A 21473-nucleotide genomic window follows, 5' to 3' on the forward strand; every position below is an offset into this window, starting at 1 on the left:
TCACTATGAAATAGTGATGATACAGGTGTTCACGAAAAGGTGAGCATATCCTCCGGCCCGATGATTTTATTACTTCCCTTTGCTGGCTCCGCAGTCTCACAGTAGCCAATCAGATAATCCGCCGTTACAACCGAGCTTGCCAGCATCAACATAAATAGTGGTCGTAGACGCCAAAGTTTGTTCACAGTGTGACTCAGATTTGGGGAAAACATACAGACAAATTGACAGGTCTGAAACCTTCAAAATATATATGCAAGAACTCCTTCTTTCAGAGTATCTGCAACAATATATTATTGTGTTGACAAGTTTAATCGGTTAGATAATTTAAAAAGTGAAAGTGAGTTGTGATTGGTACGCTCAACTCCTCAGCGTAGACACCTGATTGGATAAAAAGCCAACCAAGGGAGGTAATAAAATCATTGAGCTAAGCCGTAGATGCATCCAGGGTATAGTAGAGAGTTATTGTAACTTATACCCTGGAGATTATCAAGGATGGATAAAAAGAGCACGCTCGATTGTACCTCAAAAGTTGTGAAATGTAAACACCAAAGGCTGGAGCTGTTGGAATATTGCTCGACATGAAAGGGAATTTGACTATTGGAAAGTTGAAATCATCCCTTTTGTCATACAGCCTTGTGGAAAGTATTTTTATCACTTTGAATCTTTATGCATAGATCTAAAGAGTTGAAGCGGTCTCTTGTGTCCTAAATTTCAAGTTCAGGTAGGTAAATCAGTGGAAGGTAATTGGCTATTTGATGGTTATTGAACAATATGAAATCATCAATGGATCGGAAGCTTAAGTTAAAGGTCACATGCAACGTAAAACACAACTTTGCAGATTCTGATACCATTCGGTATGGACTTACCGAAACAAATCATCAAAAATGCAAATTCAACTTATAAAGTTGAAAAATAACGTGATGAAAAAACCCGTGCGAAATCGGCGTTCAAAAGATTCACTAATTTTGCCCCATTGCTTGGGGGAAAAAGTGGTTTCAACAGCTGGGCTGCGCTCATAGCACATGCATAGTGAAATAGGTTTGCGCAGCTTGGAAGCGGGTTGTCCGGTGAATACTCAGTGAAGGCTTTGGTGTGAGCTATTTTCCTAATGTTTTGTTGATATTTCACAGGCGCGAGCTTTTTATATGTTATGACAGTAGATTACCGATTTAACTGTTTATATAATTTCATTTGTCTATTTCGCCACACGTTCTTCTTACCGAGTCACTTTCTCAGTTCGATACTTAAAAGCAATGTCAATATTTAGCGTTGACAGAATTTCTAACTGTGATATAGATATGTCGTTGTCACAGACAAAACTCAATGACTGTTTTATTGACACCTGTGTGTCTGCCTGCCTGTCTGCTAACGACAATATTCAATACACAACTCCGATCACTGACCACATGCAATTTGAACTTAACACCTATCAGGCTATACACCATAAACAAGACGCATTGATTTATGGCCCGAGTTCGGTCTCTGTCACATTATGTAATTACACAGACAGGCAGGTGTGATACGGTGTCCTCCCATTTGTGAGAACTCCCAGTTGTGAGACACATTAATTAATGGTTCAGTGCACATAGGTGGTGTTTCCACATCCCTTTTTGTTAAATCTTTTTAATACCTGTTACAGTAATGGTGTGATCCCAGATATATGGAAGTGAGGTAACATCGTCCCTATTCCTAATGGTAACGGTGCAGATCCTAGAGACCCTCTATCTTACAGAGGAATTACACTATCATCAGTTGTCTACAAGCTCTACTGCAACATACTGAACTTCAGACTAACAACATGGGCGGAGAGAAATTACATACTCGTGGAGGAACAGAACAGCTTCAGGAAGGGCAGGAGCACGGTGGATCACCTTTCAACATTAGCGTCTATCGTCGATATGAGAAAGAAAAAGAAGTTATCCACATTTGCCGCGTTCATAGACTTCAGGAAAGCCTATGACTCGATTAACAGAGACATACTATGGAGACGAATAGACGAGTTGGGAATTCAGGGAAACATGCGGTATGCGCTACACGCGATATACACGGGTGTCTCCAGTTGTGTCAGAGTTAACGGGTTCAGGACGGACTGGTTTACAGTTAACTGTGGAGTGAAGCAAGGCTGTTTATTATCTCCCCTTTTGTTCAATATTTACACTGAAGGGGTCGTTGTTGACACGGGTACTACAGATATGTACCCCAGGTACGTTTCTGTATACAGAAATGTACCTTGGCCATAATGCGAATACAGAAACATACCCTAGGACGATTCCATTCCCATTGTGTCGTATTCTTGACCGGAACTGTCATACTGTTGTATTAGATACATTTGATTGCATTATGTAAGTGTTGAAAATAAACAGTAACGGATATTTCGCGATGCACATGAATACCACTCGGAATCAGTTGAACGGGAACAACTACATACGGTTTCGGTTTTGGATTGCGGAATATGGACTCGTCCGCCTTTTAGGGTACCGGGTACGTTTCTGTATTTTGACTTTGTTTAGGGTACATATCTGTATACAGAAACATACCTGGGCCCCTTCAGCAATATTTACATCAATGACCTGGCTGTGGCTCTGAAAGCCTTAGGGAAAGGAGTGAAAGTTGAGAATGATATTATCTGTATGTTATTGTATGCAGATGACCTGGTGCTATTGGCTGAGAATGAGAGAGATCTACAAGTAATGCTGGATTGTTTGAACAGTTGGTGCTCTAGAAACAGTATGACAGTAAACAGTGACAAATCAAAGGTTGTCCACTTCAGAAACCCATCCGTAGCAAGGACTGTTACGCCTTTTACATGCGGTGATCTTTTACTGAATATGGTAGATAAGTATACATACCTTGGCCTTGTGTTACAGGAACATCTAGACTTTAATGTTACCGCTAAGGCTGTTGCCCACTCTGCCAGTAGGGCACTGGGTCTTGTTATTACCAAGTGCAAAGCCTTGGATGCCGCATTATGCTTTTAGAAAATTGTATGAATCTGTTGTTTGACCTATCATTACGTATGGTGCTGCTGTATGGGGTGTTAAAATTTTTAGTGTTATTAATAAGGTACAGAATCAGGCCTGCAGATATTTCCTCGGAGATGGAAAGTATACGCCAAATCATGCTGTGAATGGAGATATGGGTTGGACGCCTCTGCCTGTTTCCAAGTAGAAAGCTGTGTTAAGACACTGGAGAAGATTAATCAACATGGATAGGGATAGATTGAATAGAAAGGTATTTATATGGAGTGAGAGTTGTCAAAATTGGAATTTTAGTGTACGCTCTTTCTTTACGCAGCATGGTATGGAACTGTATTGTAATGTAAATGTATTTTTACCTTGTTCAACTGTTGATCTTATGTTAGAAATGTAGTCTGAAAAGCTTCTTGAATCATGGTCTGAAGATGTATCCAAAGCCACGGGTAAATTACGTACATATAAACTTTGTATATGTTGATATTCTTATGCCAAGATGTTATAGAAGCGCTCTTTCCAAATTTAGATGTGGGGTTGCTCCAATTAGACTTGAAACGGGGCGTTATGTAAAATTACCTGTGGAAGAACGCACCTGTCCGTTGTGCAATGATAACTGTATTGAAGATGAAGTGCATGTTTTACTGAACTGCCCGATGTACCATGACCTGCGATCGGACTTGTTTACCAATATTTGTACTATCTATGGTGAATTTTCCAATCTTACCGAAGAACAGAAATTTTGTTTTTTAATGTCAAATTGTGAAGTTGTTGGTAGTGCTGCCAAAACCTTATTCCTTAATTCTATCTAGAAGGCGATGGTTGCTGTATAGCAGTTAAATTGTGTATAGACATATATTTTTTCATTTTCTTTTTTAGCGCAAATGTTTTTCTATGACTTGTATATATTTTAGATTTAGTCTCTCATAATTCCATAAGGAATGGTGCATGTGCTTTTACTGGTCATTTGTTATTTTGTCTATTTTTTATATATTGTACATGCAGTGAGACGTTAATAAATTATCTGTCTGTCTGTCTGTCTGTCTGTCTGTCTGTCTGTCTGTCCCTACAATGAAGTGGGATCAGCCCAGTTGTTGAAGAGTACCCACAGGAGTCATTGATGAGTAGATTAATGAAATAGATTATCAAAGATTCTATTTACACAGAAGAAATAGTTCATTAAATATTTTATTTATTCAGAAGAATATGTAATTATGATAACACATTTTTATTGACTATTATGAAGTTTGAAAGTCATTTTGGTTTAAACATATTTTATTATTATTTATGAAAATGAATTGGGATTGGTGAACAAGCATTAAGGCTTATGTTAACACCGCTCCCATGCAACATAAAATACAAAATGAAATGGAGGATGTGACATCATCGATATTGACTATTGCATAAATATATTTTTAAGTACATATAAATATATACAGATTACATCAAATACAACTATTCTCTAAGTAGTCATAATTAGAGAGTTACAGTTGTGTGTGTCTAACAAGCTATTGTAGGAATATAAATCATGAGAAGGTTGTTGAGTTAATTTAAGTATTTTCCTGAGAAAATTTGAGGCATTGTGTCTTGATGATATAATGGAGTTCTCACAAATGGGAGAAGACCTGTGATACTTGTACACATGGCATGTTATGATGTCTGTTGATTGCAAAATGTTATACACAAAAAATGAGCATGTATTTATAAAACCCAACATCTCTATATATACACACACAATGAGCCATGAGGGCATCTGCAAAGATGAAGTTAAATGTCAACAAAAACATGACCAGTCAACCTCTCTTGATATCTTGCCCTTTAGTTGTTCAAACACACACATATTTTCAAGACTGACTTTGACCTTGACATGAATGTCATAGTGTATGAAATATGCAAAAATAGTACTAAAGAAATTGCTCATTGAAAAACATTCAAGGGAAGTCTTGAAAGTCTATGAAGAAAATCCAGTGAACCGTTCTTGAAATATCTGGCTGACAATTCTGGTTAACATGCCGAAATCTTCAAAGTGTCGTCGTGACCCTGAAATTTATGTGAAGGTCACCCAAATTTACTGATGAAGCTTGGTGTCAAATATGTAGAAAATCCAGTAATTTTTTTTGCGTTATCTTGCTGACTATCTTAACATGCAATTTAACATGCTGAAATCTTCAAAGTGTCTCTGTGACTTTAAAAATTAAGTGAATGTCACCAAAATCGACTGGCCCCTGCACTTTCCCTGGATGAAGCTTGGTGTCAAATATGAAGAAAATCAAAAGAACGGTTCTTGAGATAGTTTAACATGCAGGTTTACCTTCTGAAATCTTCAAAGTGTTGCCATGACCTTGAAAATTATGTGAAGGTCACCAAAATCGACTAGGCCCTGCGCCTTCCCTAAATAAAGCTTGGTATTGATTATGAAGAAAATCCAGGGAATGGTTCTTGAGATAGCTTAACATGCATGTAAAACGTTAAAGTCCCCTTGTGACCTTGAAATGAAGGTCCAGGTCACCAAACCTGACTTGGGCCTTTCTTATACTGTGATGAACTTAGGTACCAAATATGAAAAGAATCTAGTGAACGGTTCTTAAGATATTCTAATTCGTACGTACGGACGGACGGATGGATGGACGTACAGAGCCTAATACTACATGCCCCGCTTCGAGCTAAACGCGCGGCGGGGGATAATAATAATAATAATAACTAGGATTGCTTCCTGGGCAATACTGACGGTCTTCAGACTTCCCCATACACTCCCCGTGGCTACCTTTACTTATCCTGTTTCTTTGGACACCAACTGGATCGCCCATTACAGTGTTTCTGAGATAGAATTACCAAGAAAGTAAATGTTAGTTAATGTGAAATGTTGACGCCCTAATTTGGCGCTGATTCAATGCAGCTGACACAAAGTGCAGAAAAACAAACAGGAACGCACAGCCAAGCACAGCAAAGGAAATGAGCAATATATACAGACATATACCAAAAGAGAGATGACTGGTAAATGTTGCCGATTTTGTTGTTATGAAAATATCAAGTATGATCCTGTCACAGTAACTCAACTCAACTCAGGCTGGCAAACAAACTGCTGGAGAGATTAGATCCTGCCAATTCCAGAACACTAATTGTTTTGACTGTAAACCTAAGAACAAAGGAGTTACGGCCTGTTAAAGAGGGAACTATTTCTGTGGGCACTAGAAAACCAGGAAGCGGTGATAGTTGCTAGATTTTACTGGCGCTTCCTTCACCTATCTCCCCAGCTATCTCACCACTAACCAAATGCGAACAATCCGAATGCTCGTGTTTGTGTCGTAATTGTGACGTAATTATTGACTTTTACATGACGATAATGTGAAGCAAACATTTTCCCCATTCAATTATCTACAGTTTGGTATCTTGAAAAACAAAATCAATTGTGTTTTCGCAGAGCTGTGACATTTTTATGAACCCTATGAAAATGTGTCTTGGACAAATTGACCAACTTCCAAGGGTGATAACTCCACAACTATTCAAGATATCGACATCCCATGAGCAAGCTGAGTAGTCCGGAGTGTCGGCTTTACAACGATATATCAAACACGATTGTACTGTATGCCGTTCAGGAGAAGAATATTTTTAAACATAGGCACCATCAAAACGGAAAAATTGACAAAAAATTCAGTTTTTTCAAAATTGCGGAAAATTTCAGCTGCCCGACTTATTTTAATTTTAATTGATCTTGGATGAGATTTTTTCAATTGATTTCAAACACTCATATATCATTTGAATGTTGATGTTCATATAGAGTTAGGCAAAAATATAACCTGGGAAGAGGTCTTACTTACAAGAGTAAAACCTGGGAAGAGGTCTTACTTACAAAAAGTAAAACCTGAGAGCAAACAAAAACCTCAAATGCGGTTATTCCGATAAAAAGAAGAGATGCTTAATACATAGTGAGAAGCAACCTTCAGGTTTATATGAGTGAGTTAAGATTTATAGTCACATCAGCGAGTTGGTTGCAGCCTCAGCAAAGTACACCATGGGCCATACATGCTTCAGTGCGGTTTCCCCGTCATCGCCATATAAGGTGCATTATACTCAAAAGATTATGTTACAAAATACAGATGACCTAGAGGGGGGTATACGTAATGCATGGGTGACACAACTCTTTCCATAATCATAGGACACCTCTGCTAAAAGAAGAGTCAACATTAGAGTCATGTGTTGATATGAACCACTATGAAATAGTGATAATACCAGGTGTTTACAAAACAGAACAGACAGTGCCCCACCAGTAACACACATCACAAACACATGCAAGACAAGTCAACAACAATAAAACATGATTGAATAAAAGACCTGTTTGGCTCATTAAGGTGCTGACCAACCTTAAAGGATTTATTAAATACTGAACATTTGCCATTAGTCAAATGAGTCATTGACAAATTCAATTGGCAGCGCAATTCCATATTCAAATAAATTACTGTTCTTAGCTGTTGTTCTAGTTTCAGGAAACAAATATCTTAGTTATTTATTGAGATGAGTCCATCTTTTTATAACAACTTCTTTATTTTGTCAACCAGACATTACTCCTTCTTCAATGGAATGATACAGACTGGATATGGACATGCATATATATATACAACCTTTGAAAAAAACACCTCAGTCACTTTAACTCCTGCCATCATCCCCCATTTCAAACAAGCTCTCATTGCCACCCTTACCTGCAGAACCATAGCACTATGCCACCCTGAAAACCTTGACAAGGAGATAAATCCCTCATGGCCACCTTCATCTCCTTCAACAGTTCATGCCACCTTCCAAAACAACAAACCCAGAACTAAACCAGCCCCATCGCCTATACAAGTCATCATCCCATATGAAGTACCCATCATCCACCAGATGGCTCCTCCTTAAGAAGACGCAACACAGACATCACCTTCAGCAGCAAATCCACCTTGTAACCACTAATCAAAGCCAATAGTAAAGGACCCAAGAACAGCTGAGACCCAGAGGATACATACATCAAATCCGGTGGGACTGTGGTGACACTTGTATCAAAGAAACCTTCAGACCATTCAGAGTGAGTGAGTGAGTTTAGTTTTACGCCGCACTCAGCAATAATTCCAGCTAAATGGTGGTGGTCTGTAAATAATCAAGTCTGGACCAGACAATCCAGTGATCAACAGCATGAGCATCGATCTGCGCAATTTGGAACCAATGACATGTGTCAACCAAGTCAGCGAGCCTGACCATCCGATCCTGTAGTCGCCTCTTACGACAAGCATGGGTTACTGAAGGCCAATATTCTAACCCAGACCTTCACGGGGCTCAGACCATTCAGAATCAGATTTGACTCCTCCAAAATGTTAATCATCAACAACAACAATTGGCATTCTATGAAAACTCCAAGAGGTTATACAAATAAGAAAACTCAAGGCAGCCAAGAACCATGACCAAGGCATCCATTTACAAAGTGCCAAGGACTCATTGTTGTGATCTTCTTGTGTTCTTAGCAAACTCTTGTCTTAGAAACAATTTCCCTTGATTGCTCTCTGTCAGTACAATGTATCCACACCATGTGGCTTCTATCAACTACCTGGCTTCTCAGTAATAGGCCTACTTTGGTTTTATAAACTGACTGTTCATGTTCATGTCATTATTTATTGTTTTCCTTTTTGATAGATATATGGATAGATCCCACTTAAGAAGGAGTAATAAGTAACTTGGTAACGTTGTGCTAACAAAATGAAGAAGTTGATATCCAAAATTATCTTTGACCCACAATATTTTGCACATTTACCAAGAACTGTTTCCATAAAAAACACGTCACAGTTTTGTCCTTGCAATATGTCACTGGTGCCAACTGATGAACGAATGATGACATTAAACTTTAATGAACCCATTTCATGTGGTGTTGTTTTAACCCTTCATGGCTGTCAGCTCACTGCGTTTCACATAGTGCCTCACTGTGATGATGCGGTTTAAAAAAAACCTTATACATTGTACAAAAAATGTTACAATCTTATTTCTGCACACATTTAACCAAATTGTCTTACATTCAACTTGAGTCTTTCCAACTGTATCTTCTTTCAGCAAGTCCAAAACATACATGTACTGGATCTACCCAGCCATCATTGAATGAGCCAGTATTCTATGTTTGCTACTTTTCTACATATATTATTAAATACATGCTTCTCCTCTTCAACCCTATCTTGAATGTTGAAAAAATGAAACAGAAATTCTACATACCTCATATATCTCGACATTTTGGACACACTCAAATAATTACTGGGAGAATTGAAATTCAAGAAAGCATATGAGTGATCCGCTTATTTATTTATTATATTCAAATCACCAATGATCATTCTGAAACATTGTTGATAACCCAAGAATCACTTAGATATGAAATCACAAAATATGAAAACATGAACGCCAAAGCAAACTTTCTGCCACATTGCAGATTGTTTATAAATCATGTTACACATATGTCGGTTATGTTAACCTGTTGCATCTGGTATAATTCAAGCTCAGTTTCCTTACATGAATCCCTGAATTCCTCTTACATTTTACAAAACGACAACTTGTCTTTGCATCAACAAAAATACAAGTACAATGTATTTCAACACCACTTATTAAAGTTTCCCTCAAGCATGAGACCTTGACTGATGCAAACTTATGCACAACGTTAATGGTGCTTTTCATTTCTGACTCTTTACCTTGGTTCAGTTAAAAACTAAAAGGAAATAACAACAGATTATCAGAATGTTACATGTCACAGTTATGCCTAAATGATCCCTAAATCAAAGTCTCCTTCCTAACATCCCACCTACTTGAGTTGGTGAACATGCCATTTTATGAGTCACTTACCGACAGTAATGTCATATGAATGTCAACATTCTTATACATATTTGGTGTTTATAAATTTTTAAATGAAAATACACACGATCAACCTATCTATCCTGTATGCATCATTTGTCCTTTTTACAAACTTTTTTATGCAATTAATTTCACTTTGGGACCTGACAGAAGACCATTCTAAGTCAACTGGTACCAATTATGTCATAATCAAATGGGGGGTAAACTCTGGCCTGTTTAAGCCTCATAACATTTTAACACTTGTATTGAGCTTTCCACTTTGAAAATGAGAAAAATGAGCACATATTTTCAAATATTAATATTAATTAATTCTAAAATTCTGTTTTGTTTCACATAGACAAAAAAGTGATTTTGCCCCTTTAAATTCTTATATTAACAAGTCAGGTAACTTCGACTTTCAATGTCATTCACTCTCTTGTGTTTTTCAGTCAGTGTGACCCGTTATTTAGGCAGGTTTTTCAGGCACTGAATTTTATATCACTGTGTTGAAATTCAATTACAGCTTATTCCACTTGAATTTTTGCCCTTTTATTATCAAGAGAGTGTAAATTAACCTTAACATTGCCCAATTACACAGGTGTATCATTTTGAATCAAAAATACCAAATTCAAGAGACAACCCTGACAGATGGACAGGATATATACAGATGTTCATCAGGAAATCTTAAGGGCGGCCTTATAAGGTCAGGGAGTTCAATTTATTGTTAATTTCATTATAAACCATGTTCAACATATACTAGTAGATAGGCAGTAAATCACAATAACTAGCATACAAGGGATACCACTTAATCTATCACATAAAAAAAGTTATGAAACAAATCTCAAAGGGTGTTATTGTAAGATAGTAATGAAAGCTTCATCATATCCATGCTACATGTAACACTATATGATCCGTGCAAAATAGCTACAAAAGGTTTCAAGTGGTAGAAAAGCAAACCTGTTTATATTCAACATGTGGAATCGAGATATAGACGCCAGGACCTGAATCCAAACCTGCCATCCCTACGTGCTATAATGGGAAAGGAAAGGAAGACGATGGTCAAATGCAGACTTGGTGCATTTTTGATCAACCTCATTCTGAAGCAAGTAACACTTCCAATAAAACAATGCTACTACAGATGTCTACATTTCAGAGAGAACACAGGGAGTTTCACGATTTTGAGACAGCTCATAACTGATTGTCTGCAGTTGTTGATGAAGTGCTGCTGCTATCACCACCGTGTGTCCTTTCCATTCACCAATTTAGAATACCTTTAGCAATTCAAATAAATCAGTGGTATGGGTAGTGCAGGAAAACAGAACAATACACAGCACTGTTAATAATTCAAAGACTATTACCTCTATTACAACAGAGCTAGAAATCCTGTAATTCATCTGTCATAACTGAAATTTTTATTGTCAATTATTGAAATCCAGTAAAAAATGCTGATGATCTCTCCCTTCCTAAACCTGTTCTCATATAGGAAGTGTTCACTTCTTCAACCATTCAGTATCCTAAATGCAGATAACTGCAGAGTAGGTGGTATTACACCTGATGTAATAGAGAAAGTATTCTTTGAACATATCAGTTTTAAATATTGCTTGATAATTTACAGGTATGAATACAAAAGCTGTATTACATCAGTACCAAAATATATCTGAGGGATAGGTGGATTCAAACATCTAATAATACCCTGGATAGTATATAGTAATTAAAACCCAATGTCCCTCATTCCCATCAAAATTGTGTCTTCTCCTTAAATCTTTTATTATTCCTAACAAGTATCCTAGTAGTCTTGACCAATAACAGGTGTGCATAATTGTGAAATCATCTCAAAAGGCAGTTTTTGTGCCAAGCTCATGCATATGAAGATGTGAGGTCAACTTTCATAGAATAACCATTAAACCTGCATCCAATTCCCCAAATGATATCTTATTTATGAATCCTCAGCAACCTTTGACCCATGTGACAGTGACACCTTTGACATCCCTTACCCGTCTGATGATGTCACTTCCATAGGCCTTTGGCAGTCACTCCTGTAACTGCTAAAGGAGATCATTTGTAGCCAAAGTATAGTCTGTCCTGCACTTATTAGAGTAAACAGTAACCTTCCTTGCAAGGTTGTAGCTGTAAGTACCACAAGGAGCAGCAGGGAAGATGAGAAACGTGGAGTTGAGAGTCAATTCAGAATTGGAGATGACTCGTTTTTATCAAGTATTATTTTTGAAACAAGGCAGGTAGACAACACCTTGATTTCAAGTGAAGTGAAATTACCAGCAACATTAATTGCCAAATACCTGTGCCAGATACTAATGGATATTTTAGTTCTAAGTTATCCCACTGTTGTAGCTGTTGGTAATGTCTCATACAAAGCTGGTTTATCATGAAATGACTGTTTCAGGATTACCTGAGCAGTAGTGTCAAGGAAAATAGGAAGTCCTTAACAAGACAGAGATGCCAATCCTGTGGTGCCAAGTCCTTGGTGTGGGCAGGAATGGAGTACTGTTAATGTCCTAGACTTCCCAGAGTAATAGGCTGGTTCTTTATCATAAACTCCATATCTGAGCAGTGGAGAGCATGAAGTTCACAGAACCCAGCTACTGAGGTCATTGCAAACAGGAATGCTGCTTTCTTGGTAGTTTGTAACAATGTTGCAGGTTACAAACCAATCAATCAAGAGAACATTCCACAGTTCCACAGTTCTGATGTCCTTTCCCAAGTGTAATCTGTGTCCAGTCTAAAAGTGAAATTCATCCACAACAATGTTGGGTTTCCTTGGAATGTGGTGGGCATTCATCTTGCAATGGATGAGTTCAACCCAGCAGAACATACATGTTGTCTCCATCATCAACTGTATCTTGAGTTAGTTGATGAGAAGGTGCCATTCCTTCGTAGGTTGACACAGTCCTAGTATCATTTGACTGTCAAAGTGTTTGATGAACCAGCACTCTAAGATGAGACAAAAGTTGGATCAGGAAGATCCCATTCTAACAAAGCTGGGTCTTATCCTGATGAACCGACTAGAAGTTGTCTATAAAATGTGTAAGTGCAATGGACATCCCAATGCAGGTATCACAATTTCTTGAACACAGTCACTATATAATGTATAATGTGTACCCCTTTCTGAGGGGTTCAGTATTTTAGCAAAAAATATTTTGAGTATAATAATATCAGTGAACACTTACTTATAAACAAACATTTGATAAGTCACCATTAAGACTCCTGCACTCCTGAAAAAATTTTCAGGACTAAATTGCATTTGTAATTTGGGTTTTGTTCACATAGTGATCCTGGTGTTATATGATCTTGGTAATGTCTGTGTACTGTGCTAACACTTGCAAATGAAAGTAAGACAACAACATGTGAGTTGGGGCCAGTAATAACCAAACTTCTGTTGTAATCTAATGACATCTTGATAGTCACTATTACCAAAATAATAAATCTGAGTTTGATTTCCTGCAAGTACTTAAACGGCACTGATTAGGGTGGTAAATGACTAGTTGTGCTCAGTGGATAATGGAAACGTTGTGCTACTCCTACTTTCAGATCTGTTGGCTGCCATACAATGGGACACAATTTGAATCTTTGGAGTAAGAGGTGCTGCTTTGTCATGAGTTGATTCCTATCTAGCTGGATGGCAGCAATCAGTAATTCTAGCACGACATTGTGTGATACTCGATTCTGATTGGCTGAGAGCTCATCAAAACCATACTTAAATGGCAGTTTAAGGACCGCTAATTAAAGTGACCGAATGACCGCGTATGAATTCAATGAATTCGTTGACCCTTTTGTTTGTAAACAAACATGTCGGACATCGACAAGTTCAACCTTGGTAGCATCTTTGATGTTTTTGAAGTAAAAACCGAATCGTTTGAAGAAGATATTATTGAGCCTAATCCCACTGAAGAAACTTCAAGCAGGAACATTCTACAGGTAGCGATTATTTGTCAGCAGCGTAAAAGCGGCAGTATTCCGCCATACTTCAAACTGGGTTAGATATGGCAGGCATGACATCGACAACACACTTCCAAGCCTGTCCGCTTCCGTCCCGGCCGTAATGCCCAGTCCTTCCACTTTCACTGTCCATGCTTCCCACATAAATGCTGGCATGTCAGGTCTTTTCCAAACTGGAGATAGTAGCGTGGTTACTAACAGTTACTTCCGTGAATAAAGTTAGCGGCGACTAAACTTAGCGAGTTCACTGCTTGAATTGGGGCAAGTCGAAGGTCATACAGTTGGGGAGATTAGTAATTCGCTTAAGAAAAATCAAATAATTGTAGTTGCTCACAGTATAAACTGAATTTTTGTAATCTATTTATGCTATTTGTTACAAATACAAGCATATTGGTTCCTGAAATAAAACATCTATGTTGTTGAAATAAGCTTATTTTGTTCATTACACAGCCTGTGTCCCTCAACGGGACGATTCCAAGCAATTTCCAGGAAAAAGGCCCCTTCACTTCTTGTGTTCTTGCGCGCCAAAGAGTCCGTTTTTAAAACGCTTATCATTCGTGCTAGAATGAAGATAAAGCTCTGTTTTCAGTTTTGCAGTCCATTATTGTTGATTTAAGACTGCTAAATGTAATTTAAATACCAAAGGCATTAGCTGGAGACGATTAAATTGAACATTTAGCGGTCCTAAATCAACGATAAAGGACCGCAAAATTGAAAACAGAGTAGCTTTATCTTCTAACTGTCAGAGGTATAACACCCAAGAAGACTCCAATATACTGCCGTGTACCTCAAAGATCCATCCCTGGACCTGTACTGTTTATTCTTTATACCAGAAATCACAAGAAGACAAAGTCATCAATATCCCCCGCAATGGCAAAATACTCTTCATGATTATGTCTACGAGTTATGATTATGTCAAATATTTAGGTGTGTATATAGAAATTGGAAGGAGTGTATTGAAAGGTTTTTAAAGTTCTGCTCCAGAAAGGAGCACTATCACCAATTTCAGTCTATGTCAAACTTGTTGCCATGGAAATGCAAAAAATATTTTATTCAGAAATCCAAAACTACCAAAAGGCACCAGTACACCACCACATCTATGTATGTGCCAAGTTTGGTGAAGAAACATTGAACGGTTTTAGAGTTCTGCTCTGGAAAAGAGCACCACCACCAATTTCAGGCTAAGTCAAACTTGTTGCCATGGAAATGCCAAACATATTTTATTCAGAATTCCAAAACTACCAAAAGGCACCAGTACACCACCAGATCTATCTATGTGCCAAGTTTGGTGAAGATAGTGAACGGTTTTAGAGTTCTGCTCCGGAAAAGACAAATGTGCACGGATGGACGGACGGACGGATGCACGGACGGAGTCCATTTTAATACCCCCCGCAAAACGCGTTGAGGGAGATAATAAACATGATGCTGACCACCATTTTTATGCAGATGATACACAGCTGCCAGCTGCTATGTGCTTTAAAGCTGTACTGATAACATCAAAACATGTTGAAGTTAAATTAGAATAAGACACAAGCGCTGCTTGTTGGATGCTTGAAAAGTCAATCCCATGTCAGAGGAACTTCCATAGAAATATGTAACTATAATACTATCATTCCATGTTCCAATTGGATGCATTCTTTAATATGCCATATTGATAAAACTGTTATTTCCATTTGAGAAACATTAGCAATATGGGCAGGTCCCTGGCACATGCACTAGTTAGATCCATAGTGCTTTCCAAGAGAGAATACTGTAATGGTGTATGTTATGGATTCCCGAAAATACTTTTCCGAAGCCTGTTTAGTCAGCAAAGGCCAGGGTGGAATGTAAATCCTTAGTCTTGCCTACCAATGTTACCATGAGACTGCTCCAGGGTACTTCTATGAGCTTGTCACAAAACGCAAGCCATCCAGAACTCTAAGATCTGCAGATAAATATTTATTGACAATTCCATGTCGAAAACTGAAATCATTTGGTCTCCAGTCATTCAGCTAAAGAGTTCCGAAAATTTGTGAACCAACTGCCACTTGTGCGAAGACTTTCTCCCTCTACAGAAGCTTTCAAAAGCATATATTGTCTAATCAAAACCTCCAGCCATTTTATTCTTTGATGCACTGAAAACTGTTTCAATCATTTGTATATTTAGTTTCTTCTTGATATTGTAACTCGTTGAGAATACATTATGTATGATCTTCATTGCAGAATAAATACACATATTATTATCATATTTTACAGCTTAAAAAATATATGCAGCAGAGAGGGTATGGGTGAGTAATATATCATTATCTTAAACAAACATGAGGAGCGGTGGGGCACACAAAAAAATACCATCCTAGCAATTCTTAATTTTGATTGATGATCAGATAAACTTCCTAGACAAGATACATCGGATAAGAACCAATCTTGATACAGGATACAGTCAAACCAGCTCCACTTTTGATGAAAGCAAGTTCTCTGGTCATGTGCTTGAAAGCTTCGGACATGTTTCTGTCAACCTTGTACTGGATATCATGAAGAATGCACCATCTAAATCTTCACCACTGGATCCCATTCCTACCTGGCTGTTCAAGTCTGTGCTATATTATTTAGCACCTGCAGTATGGGACATAATGAACTCATCTCTCTCCTCTGGCACTGTTCCGAGTGTTTTTAAACATGCAATTGTCACGCCAGTTCTAAAGAAACCTGGAGCTGGTGAAAACAATTTGAAAAATTTCCGTCCAATCTCAAACCTTTCATTTGTATCTAAATGTTTAGAGAAAGTGGTAGCTGGCAAACTGAAGGTGCATCTTGAGACAAACCACTTTGCAGAATCGTTCCAGTCAGCCTACAAGACATCTCATAGTACGGAGACAGCTTTGGTGCGAATCTACAATGACATACTTCTCAATATGGGCTAGAAGAAGGTGACAGCACTTGTGCTCCTTGATCTTTCCAGCATATTCGATACCAAAGATCATACCTTAATCCTGCATTGACTAAAACATCACATTGGGATAACAGGAAATGTGCAGAAGTGGATCTCTTCATATTTGCGAGGCCGCACACAATCTGTCAAAATCAGAAATGTACAATCATAAAAGTAACCATTGTTATATGGTGTTCCCCAGGGATCAGTTCTCGGCCCCCTTCTGTTTACAGTCTACATTCTCCCCATTGGTGACATTATCAGGAGGCATTTTATTGGTTTCCACATATATGCGGATGATACGCAACTCTACATTGCCTTTGAATCAGATGATGTTTCACTCAATATCAACAAACTTGAGCTCTGCATTCATGAAATCAAATCGTGGATGACCTCCAGCTATTTTATGCTGAATGAGGAGAAGACAGATCCTTCTCATTGGCTCCAAACATCAGCTTATAAAGTTGAAGACTGCTTTGCCATCACCTTCACTTCGTATTGGTGACACAGACATCCTACCATCAGAAAGTGACAGGAATCTTGGTGTCATCCTCGATTCCAACATGTCCATGGATGCACACACCACCGCAATCAGTAGAGCCTGCTACTGCAACATCCATAATATCAGCAAAGTCCGCCACTACCTTCATACTGACACTTGTAAACTTCTGATGCACTGTCTTGTCACTTCCAAACTCGACTACTGTAATTCACTATATGCCAACCTCTCTACTAAATCACTCCAGAACTACAAAGAATCCAAAATTCTGCTGCCAGATGTATCACCCACACTCATCGTCATGACCATATCACCCCAGTACTACAGTCTCTACACTGGCTCCACATCTCTGCAAGAATTACCTTCAAAATCCTCATTCTGACTCATGATTGCCTCTACAACGATAACTTCCCCGACTATCTCAAACATCTCGTCTCCATATGTACCTCAGTGAAGTCTCCGATCCTCCTCCGAGTCTCTCCTCACCCAACACAGATCTCCAAACCATATGTCTGACCAAGCCTTCTCTTTTGCAGTCCTAAACTGTGGAACTCTCTTCCAAAGGAAATCAGGAACACTTCATCGAAAGAAACTTTTAAATCTCTGCTAAAGACCCATCTATTCACTGCTGCCTTTCTGTAAAGTTATATGAACTATTTCCTTCCCTAATATTGTCACAGCGCCACTGAGCATCTCTATGGTTGATATTAGGTGCTTTATAAATACATTATTAATCATAGACCCAATATGAATTGGCACATGTAGTTAAGCATCATGGAAGTCAGAGCTGTCATCCAATTCCCAACCCTGAGCAGAGTGCAAAGTTTGCATACAGATACCTTCTGTAATTTCATACTCCATGATCAGAAATTTCAGATCAATGATCATGCACAAATCATTGGTGTTTTCGTTGGGTAAAAAGGAAGACTGGAGAATAGAAGCCTAATCCTCCAATTCTCTTATGATACACTTTTTCAGTAGTATCTGTGGTGCCAAGCTGGCTTCTGCTATCTTTGGGCTTTCAATATACATGACAGGCCATATTTGTGGAGACAATGTTAAGTTGTAGGTGGAACATCCATCCTTCTAGAAACACATGGAGGTTACACAGGTTGGATGTGATGTGCCTCCAATACAAATGACACCAGTCATCCCCATACTGGTCATTGTGGTGAGGTTGAGGTTTGGCAGACAATACGTCAATAAACAAAGCCTGGCTTATAAGTTTAGTCCAAACAATATGGGTGATTGACAGACAGTAGTAATGATCTCCTCTTCCAGCAGGAAGACCATCCTTCTCCGCAAATTGGGAGACAAGGCGCTACCTCAGCATGTAAGTCTGCTGGATGGACATATACTTTTAGGTGGTGAGAGGCCTCTCCTGCATCCTCACAATTTGCTCCTAGAATCTGTTAAATAGATCACATGGTACAAATGGTGATCGTTGCCTCCTTTGATAGTAAGAATACTCCAGTGCTAAGATGGCATGGCAAATGAACCAATTGATGCAGGCCCTGTGTCCACTACATGTCAGTCAGCAGAGTGCATATCAATGGAGTACAGTCAACAAAATTGTCAATGGAGAGAAGAGATTTGTAAATTTGTAGAAATCTCCTCAAAAGTAGGTGAAACAGATAAAGGCAGCCATGAGTGTTTCAAAGTTGGGCATTCTTACGGATAAAGAAGTGTTAGATTCTCCTCTTCATGTAAAGTGTAACGCCAGACTTTATTAACGTTTGAAAACTTACATTTCGTGCTATGACATCTCAGAATTTGTTCATTGATGTGGACAGTAGCACACTCAGGACAGAGGACTCCAGTGCATGCACAGAGGTTCATTAATGGAGATACTATTTATTAACTGGTAATGGATAGTTGAGAGTGAAAACAACTTCTGTGTAAAGACAAATTTAATCATTTTATGGTGTGATGACAGGCAAAATACAGGATTTTAGGCACAGATGTAATAGAGGTTTTGTATTTGTAAAATACTAAGGTACTCAGATCCACAGTCAATGATGCATTATGTAACAGACAAAGTCTTTAGAGTATGAACAATACAACAATAACCATCTAGCATCTAAAAATTTGTGTTCACTTTGAAGTGGTACTGATAGAAATGAGCTTTATAAATATCTGCATTAAAATATTCAGTTGTCCTGCCTTCGGTCCACTCCCTGTGTTAAAAACTAAATTGAAATAGGTTGTTGATACATGAAATTATTAAGCAACTCATGAAATCAATGGTACTGGGTGCATTAGTCCAAGTTAACTTATCAGTGCAAAGGAAAGGGTAATGGATTACACACAACAAATGCCTACCTTTGCCATATCAACTAAAGTGCTTGCATTTTCCATCAGTTTTCTCTGGTCCATCTTAACCCTGCGCAAACTGCAATAATAAATATTCAAACATTGTTAGCATGTCACAACTGCAGTAATTTGGTACATGACATTCATATTAACCACTTCACTGCCTCCTTTGGATATAGTGTCAGCGGAAGGCCATTGGTTCAATCCCTGAATGTTAAAAGATGGAACTTAGCATGATCCTGTGTGGCATCTGATAGTGAGGGTATTATAACCAAGGACCAGTTGGCTCGAGGTCTGTGTACTGTGTCTCAGTGGGGTTTCCATGATAAACTACGTCATGACATCTCAGTGGGCTAGCACTATAAGCCTTAGTCTGGGCTGGTACAAGAGGTTACACACATATACGCTGAAAAGGTGAATGATCTGGAACATGATGTGAGGATAAAGGTAATTTCATCTCATCCCATCCCACTTTCAATAGCTGAAAGGAAATTGGTAGAAAAAATAAGTATATTACATTATCAAGTTGAGTAATAAAATCTTTGAATGGCACACATAAAAGGGAAAATTCCTGATGTCAACATCTGTATTATGAAGAACATGCATTTTAGAGAATATTGATGAAGGAGTAAGAACAAACTCCAAAATATCGTGTTAATCATATTACAGAAGTTGACATCAATACATTTTCCCCTTTAAAAAAGGAAGACATAAATGCTTACAAACTTACCAACTCTACAAATTACTCTGTATAGTGCCCTTGAGTGAGAAAACCTAAGCAATGATTTTGAAAAAGCCAACAGAAATTCTCTGCATCACTGTATTTTTTATATACTCAACAAGAAATTCCAGAACCATAAAAGTTATGTTATTAAAATATGTTTCGGAGGAAGTTGACATAAAATTGATAAATAAAACATGTTCAGATTCACACAACTCTTTGGAGAACATGTACAGTGAAGGAGTACATGAATATTTATTCAGCAACAGAAGTGACAGATGTTTGATCAATGGTTGTTTCCTCTTTGTAATCCCATTCAGACCTTATAACTGAAAAAGATATTTGAGCAATCAGTTAAATGAAATCATGGTCATCTGAACATCTAACATTGACAACCTTTTGACTGTTATTCCAAGCATTACTGGCACACTGAGTGAGGAGGAATGCAGGGTCCACTGTGCATGTTCTACAAATTATACAAGGCAAGAACCTACTTGCTGAAAGAAATCATGTATCTTCAGTTTTATCTTGAAGTGTGAGTTTTGCAGTGCTACAGGGGTAGCAATTTGGACACAAACACTTCAATAAAAAGACTTCAATGGTCAAATAAAGGACTGAAAACTGGGATCAATAACCACCTCTGTCTGTTCTAAAAAATTACAGATAAGCATTATCCTCCAGCAGTTGTCAGCAATTCAGGGGAAATCTTTAGTATATGGTGTAATCGTGGTGTTTTTGAGAAAAAACATAATACAGTGATGAAAGGCACACATTAACATACAGTTTTCCCAGAAATTATTGATAAAATCTTTGTTCCTTATTACTGATAATAGAATTTTAAAATAAGTGTTACATTGTGTAGTAAGGTACTCAATATGGCAGGCATCTCTTGTTGGCTTAAAGATCACATATACTCTAGGGGGGTACAAATACATAAATCACTAAATTGGGATCGTTATAAATGAAACCCCGTCAATAAAACTACTCATTTCGATCTTTAATTAACTTAAATCGACCTTTTTGACAACAGTGCACAATTCTCACCCACAAACTAAATTTCAACCAATCAGAGTGGCGCGTCTCTGTGACGTCATATGAGGAATAGATATGAGGGCTGATGCAGAATTCATGTACATTTCAGGGGGTAAATTATCTTGTTTACAGGTTTGTATAAACTGAAATCGTGACAACTGTTGTGAAAAATGAAAGTTATATGTTCTCACAATCTACTGTCATTTAATTTTGTCTCCTGCTTTGCCTAGTTTCCGAGTTACAAGT

The 21473-nt window shown here is 38.0% G+C and overlaps 1 protein-coding gene across 5 annotated transcripts in view; it reads right to left on the reverse strand.

Annotated features, from left to right (window-relative positions):
• The window catches only part of LOC124262398 (small conductance calcium-activated potassium channel protein 2-like), a 297321-nt gene that overhangs the window by 62604 nt on the left and 213244 nt on the right, over positions 1 to 21473 (reverse strand). For 2 of the 5 annotated variants that reach the window (XM_046696880.1, XM_046696879.1), the window contains 2 exons: positions 19484 to 19553; positions 10758 to 10829 (listed from right to left, as the gene is read on the reverse strand). The exons of 1 other annotated variant lie outside the window; for it this stretch is intronic. In XM_046696880.1, the coding sequence (XP_046552836.1) occupies positions 10758 to 10829; positions 19484 to 19553 (142 nt within the window). The remainder of the gene's footprint in view (positions 1 to 10757; positions 10830 to 19483; positions 19554 to 21473) is intronic. 2 more of the 5 variants (XM_046696882.1, XM_046696881.1) reach the window with 1 other exon arrangement.

Source organism: Haliotis rubra, unplaced genomic scaffold (genome assembly GCF_003918875.1).
Source record: "Haliotis rubra isolate DU_JTF1 unplaced genomic scaffold, ASM391887v1 Scf836, whole genome shotgun sequence".
Taxonomy (NCBI): domain Eukaryota; kingdom Metazoa; phylum Mollusca; class Gastropoda; order Lepetellida; family Haliotidae; genus Haliotis; species Haliotis rubra.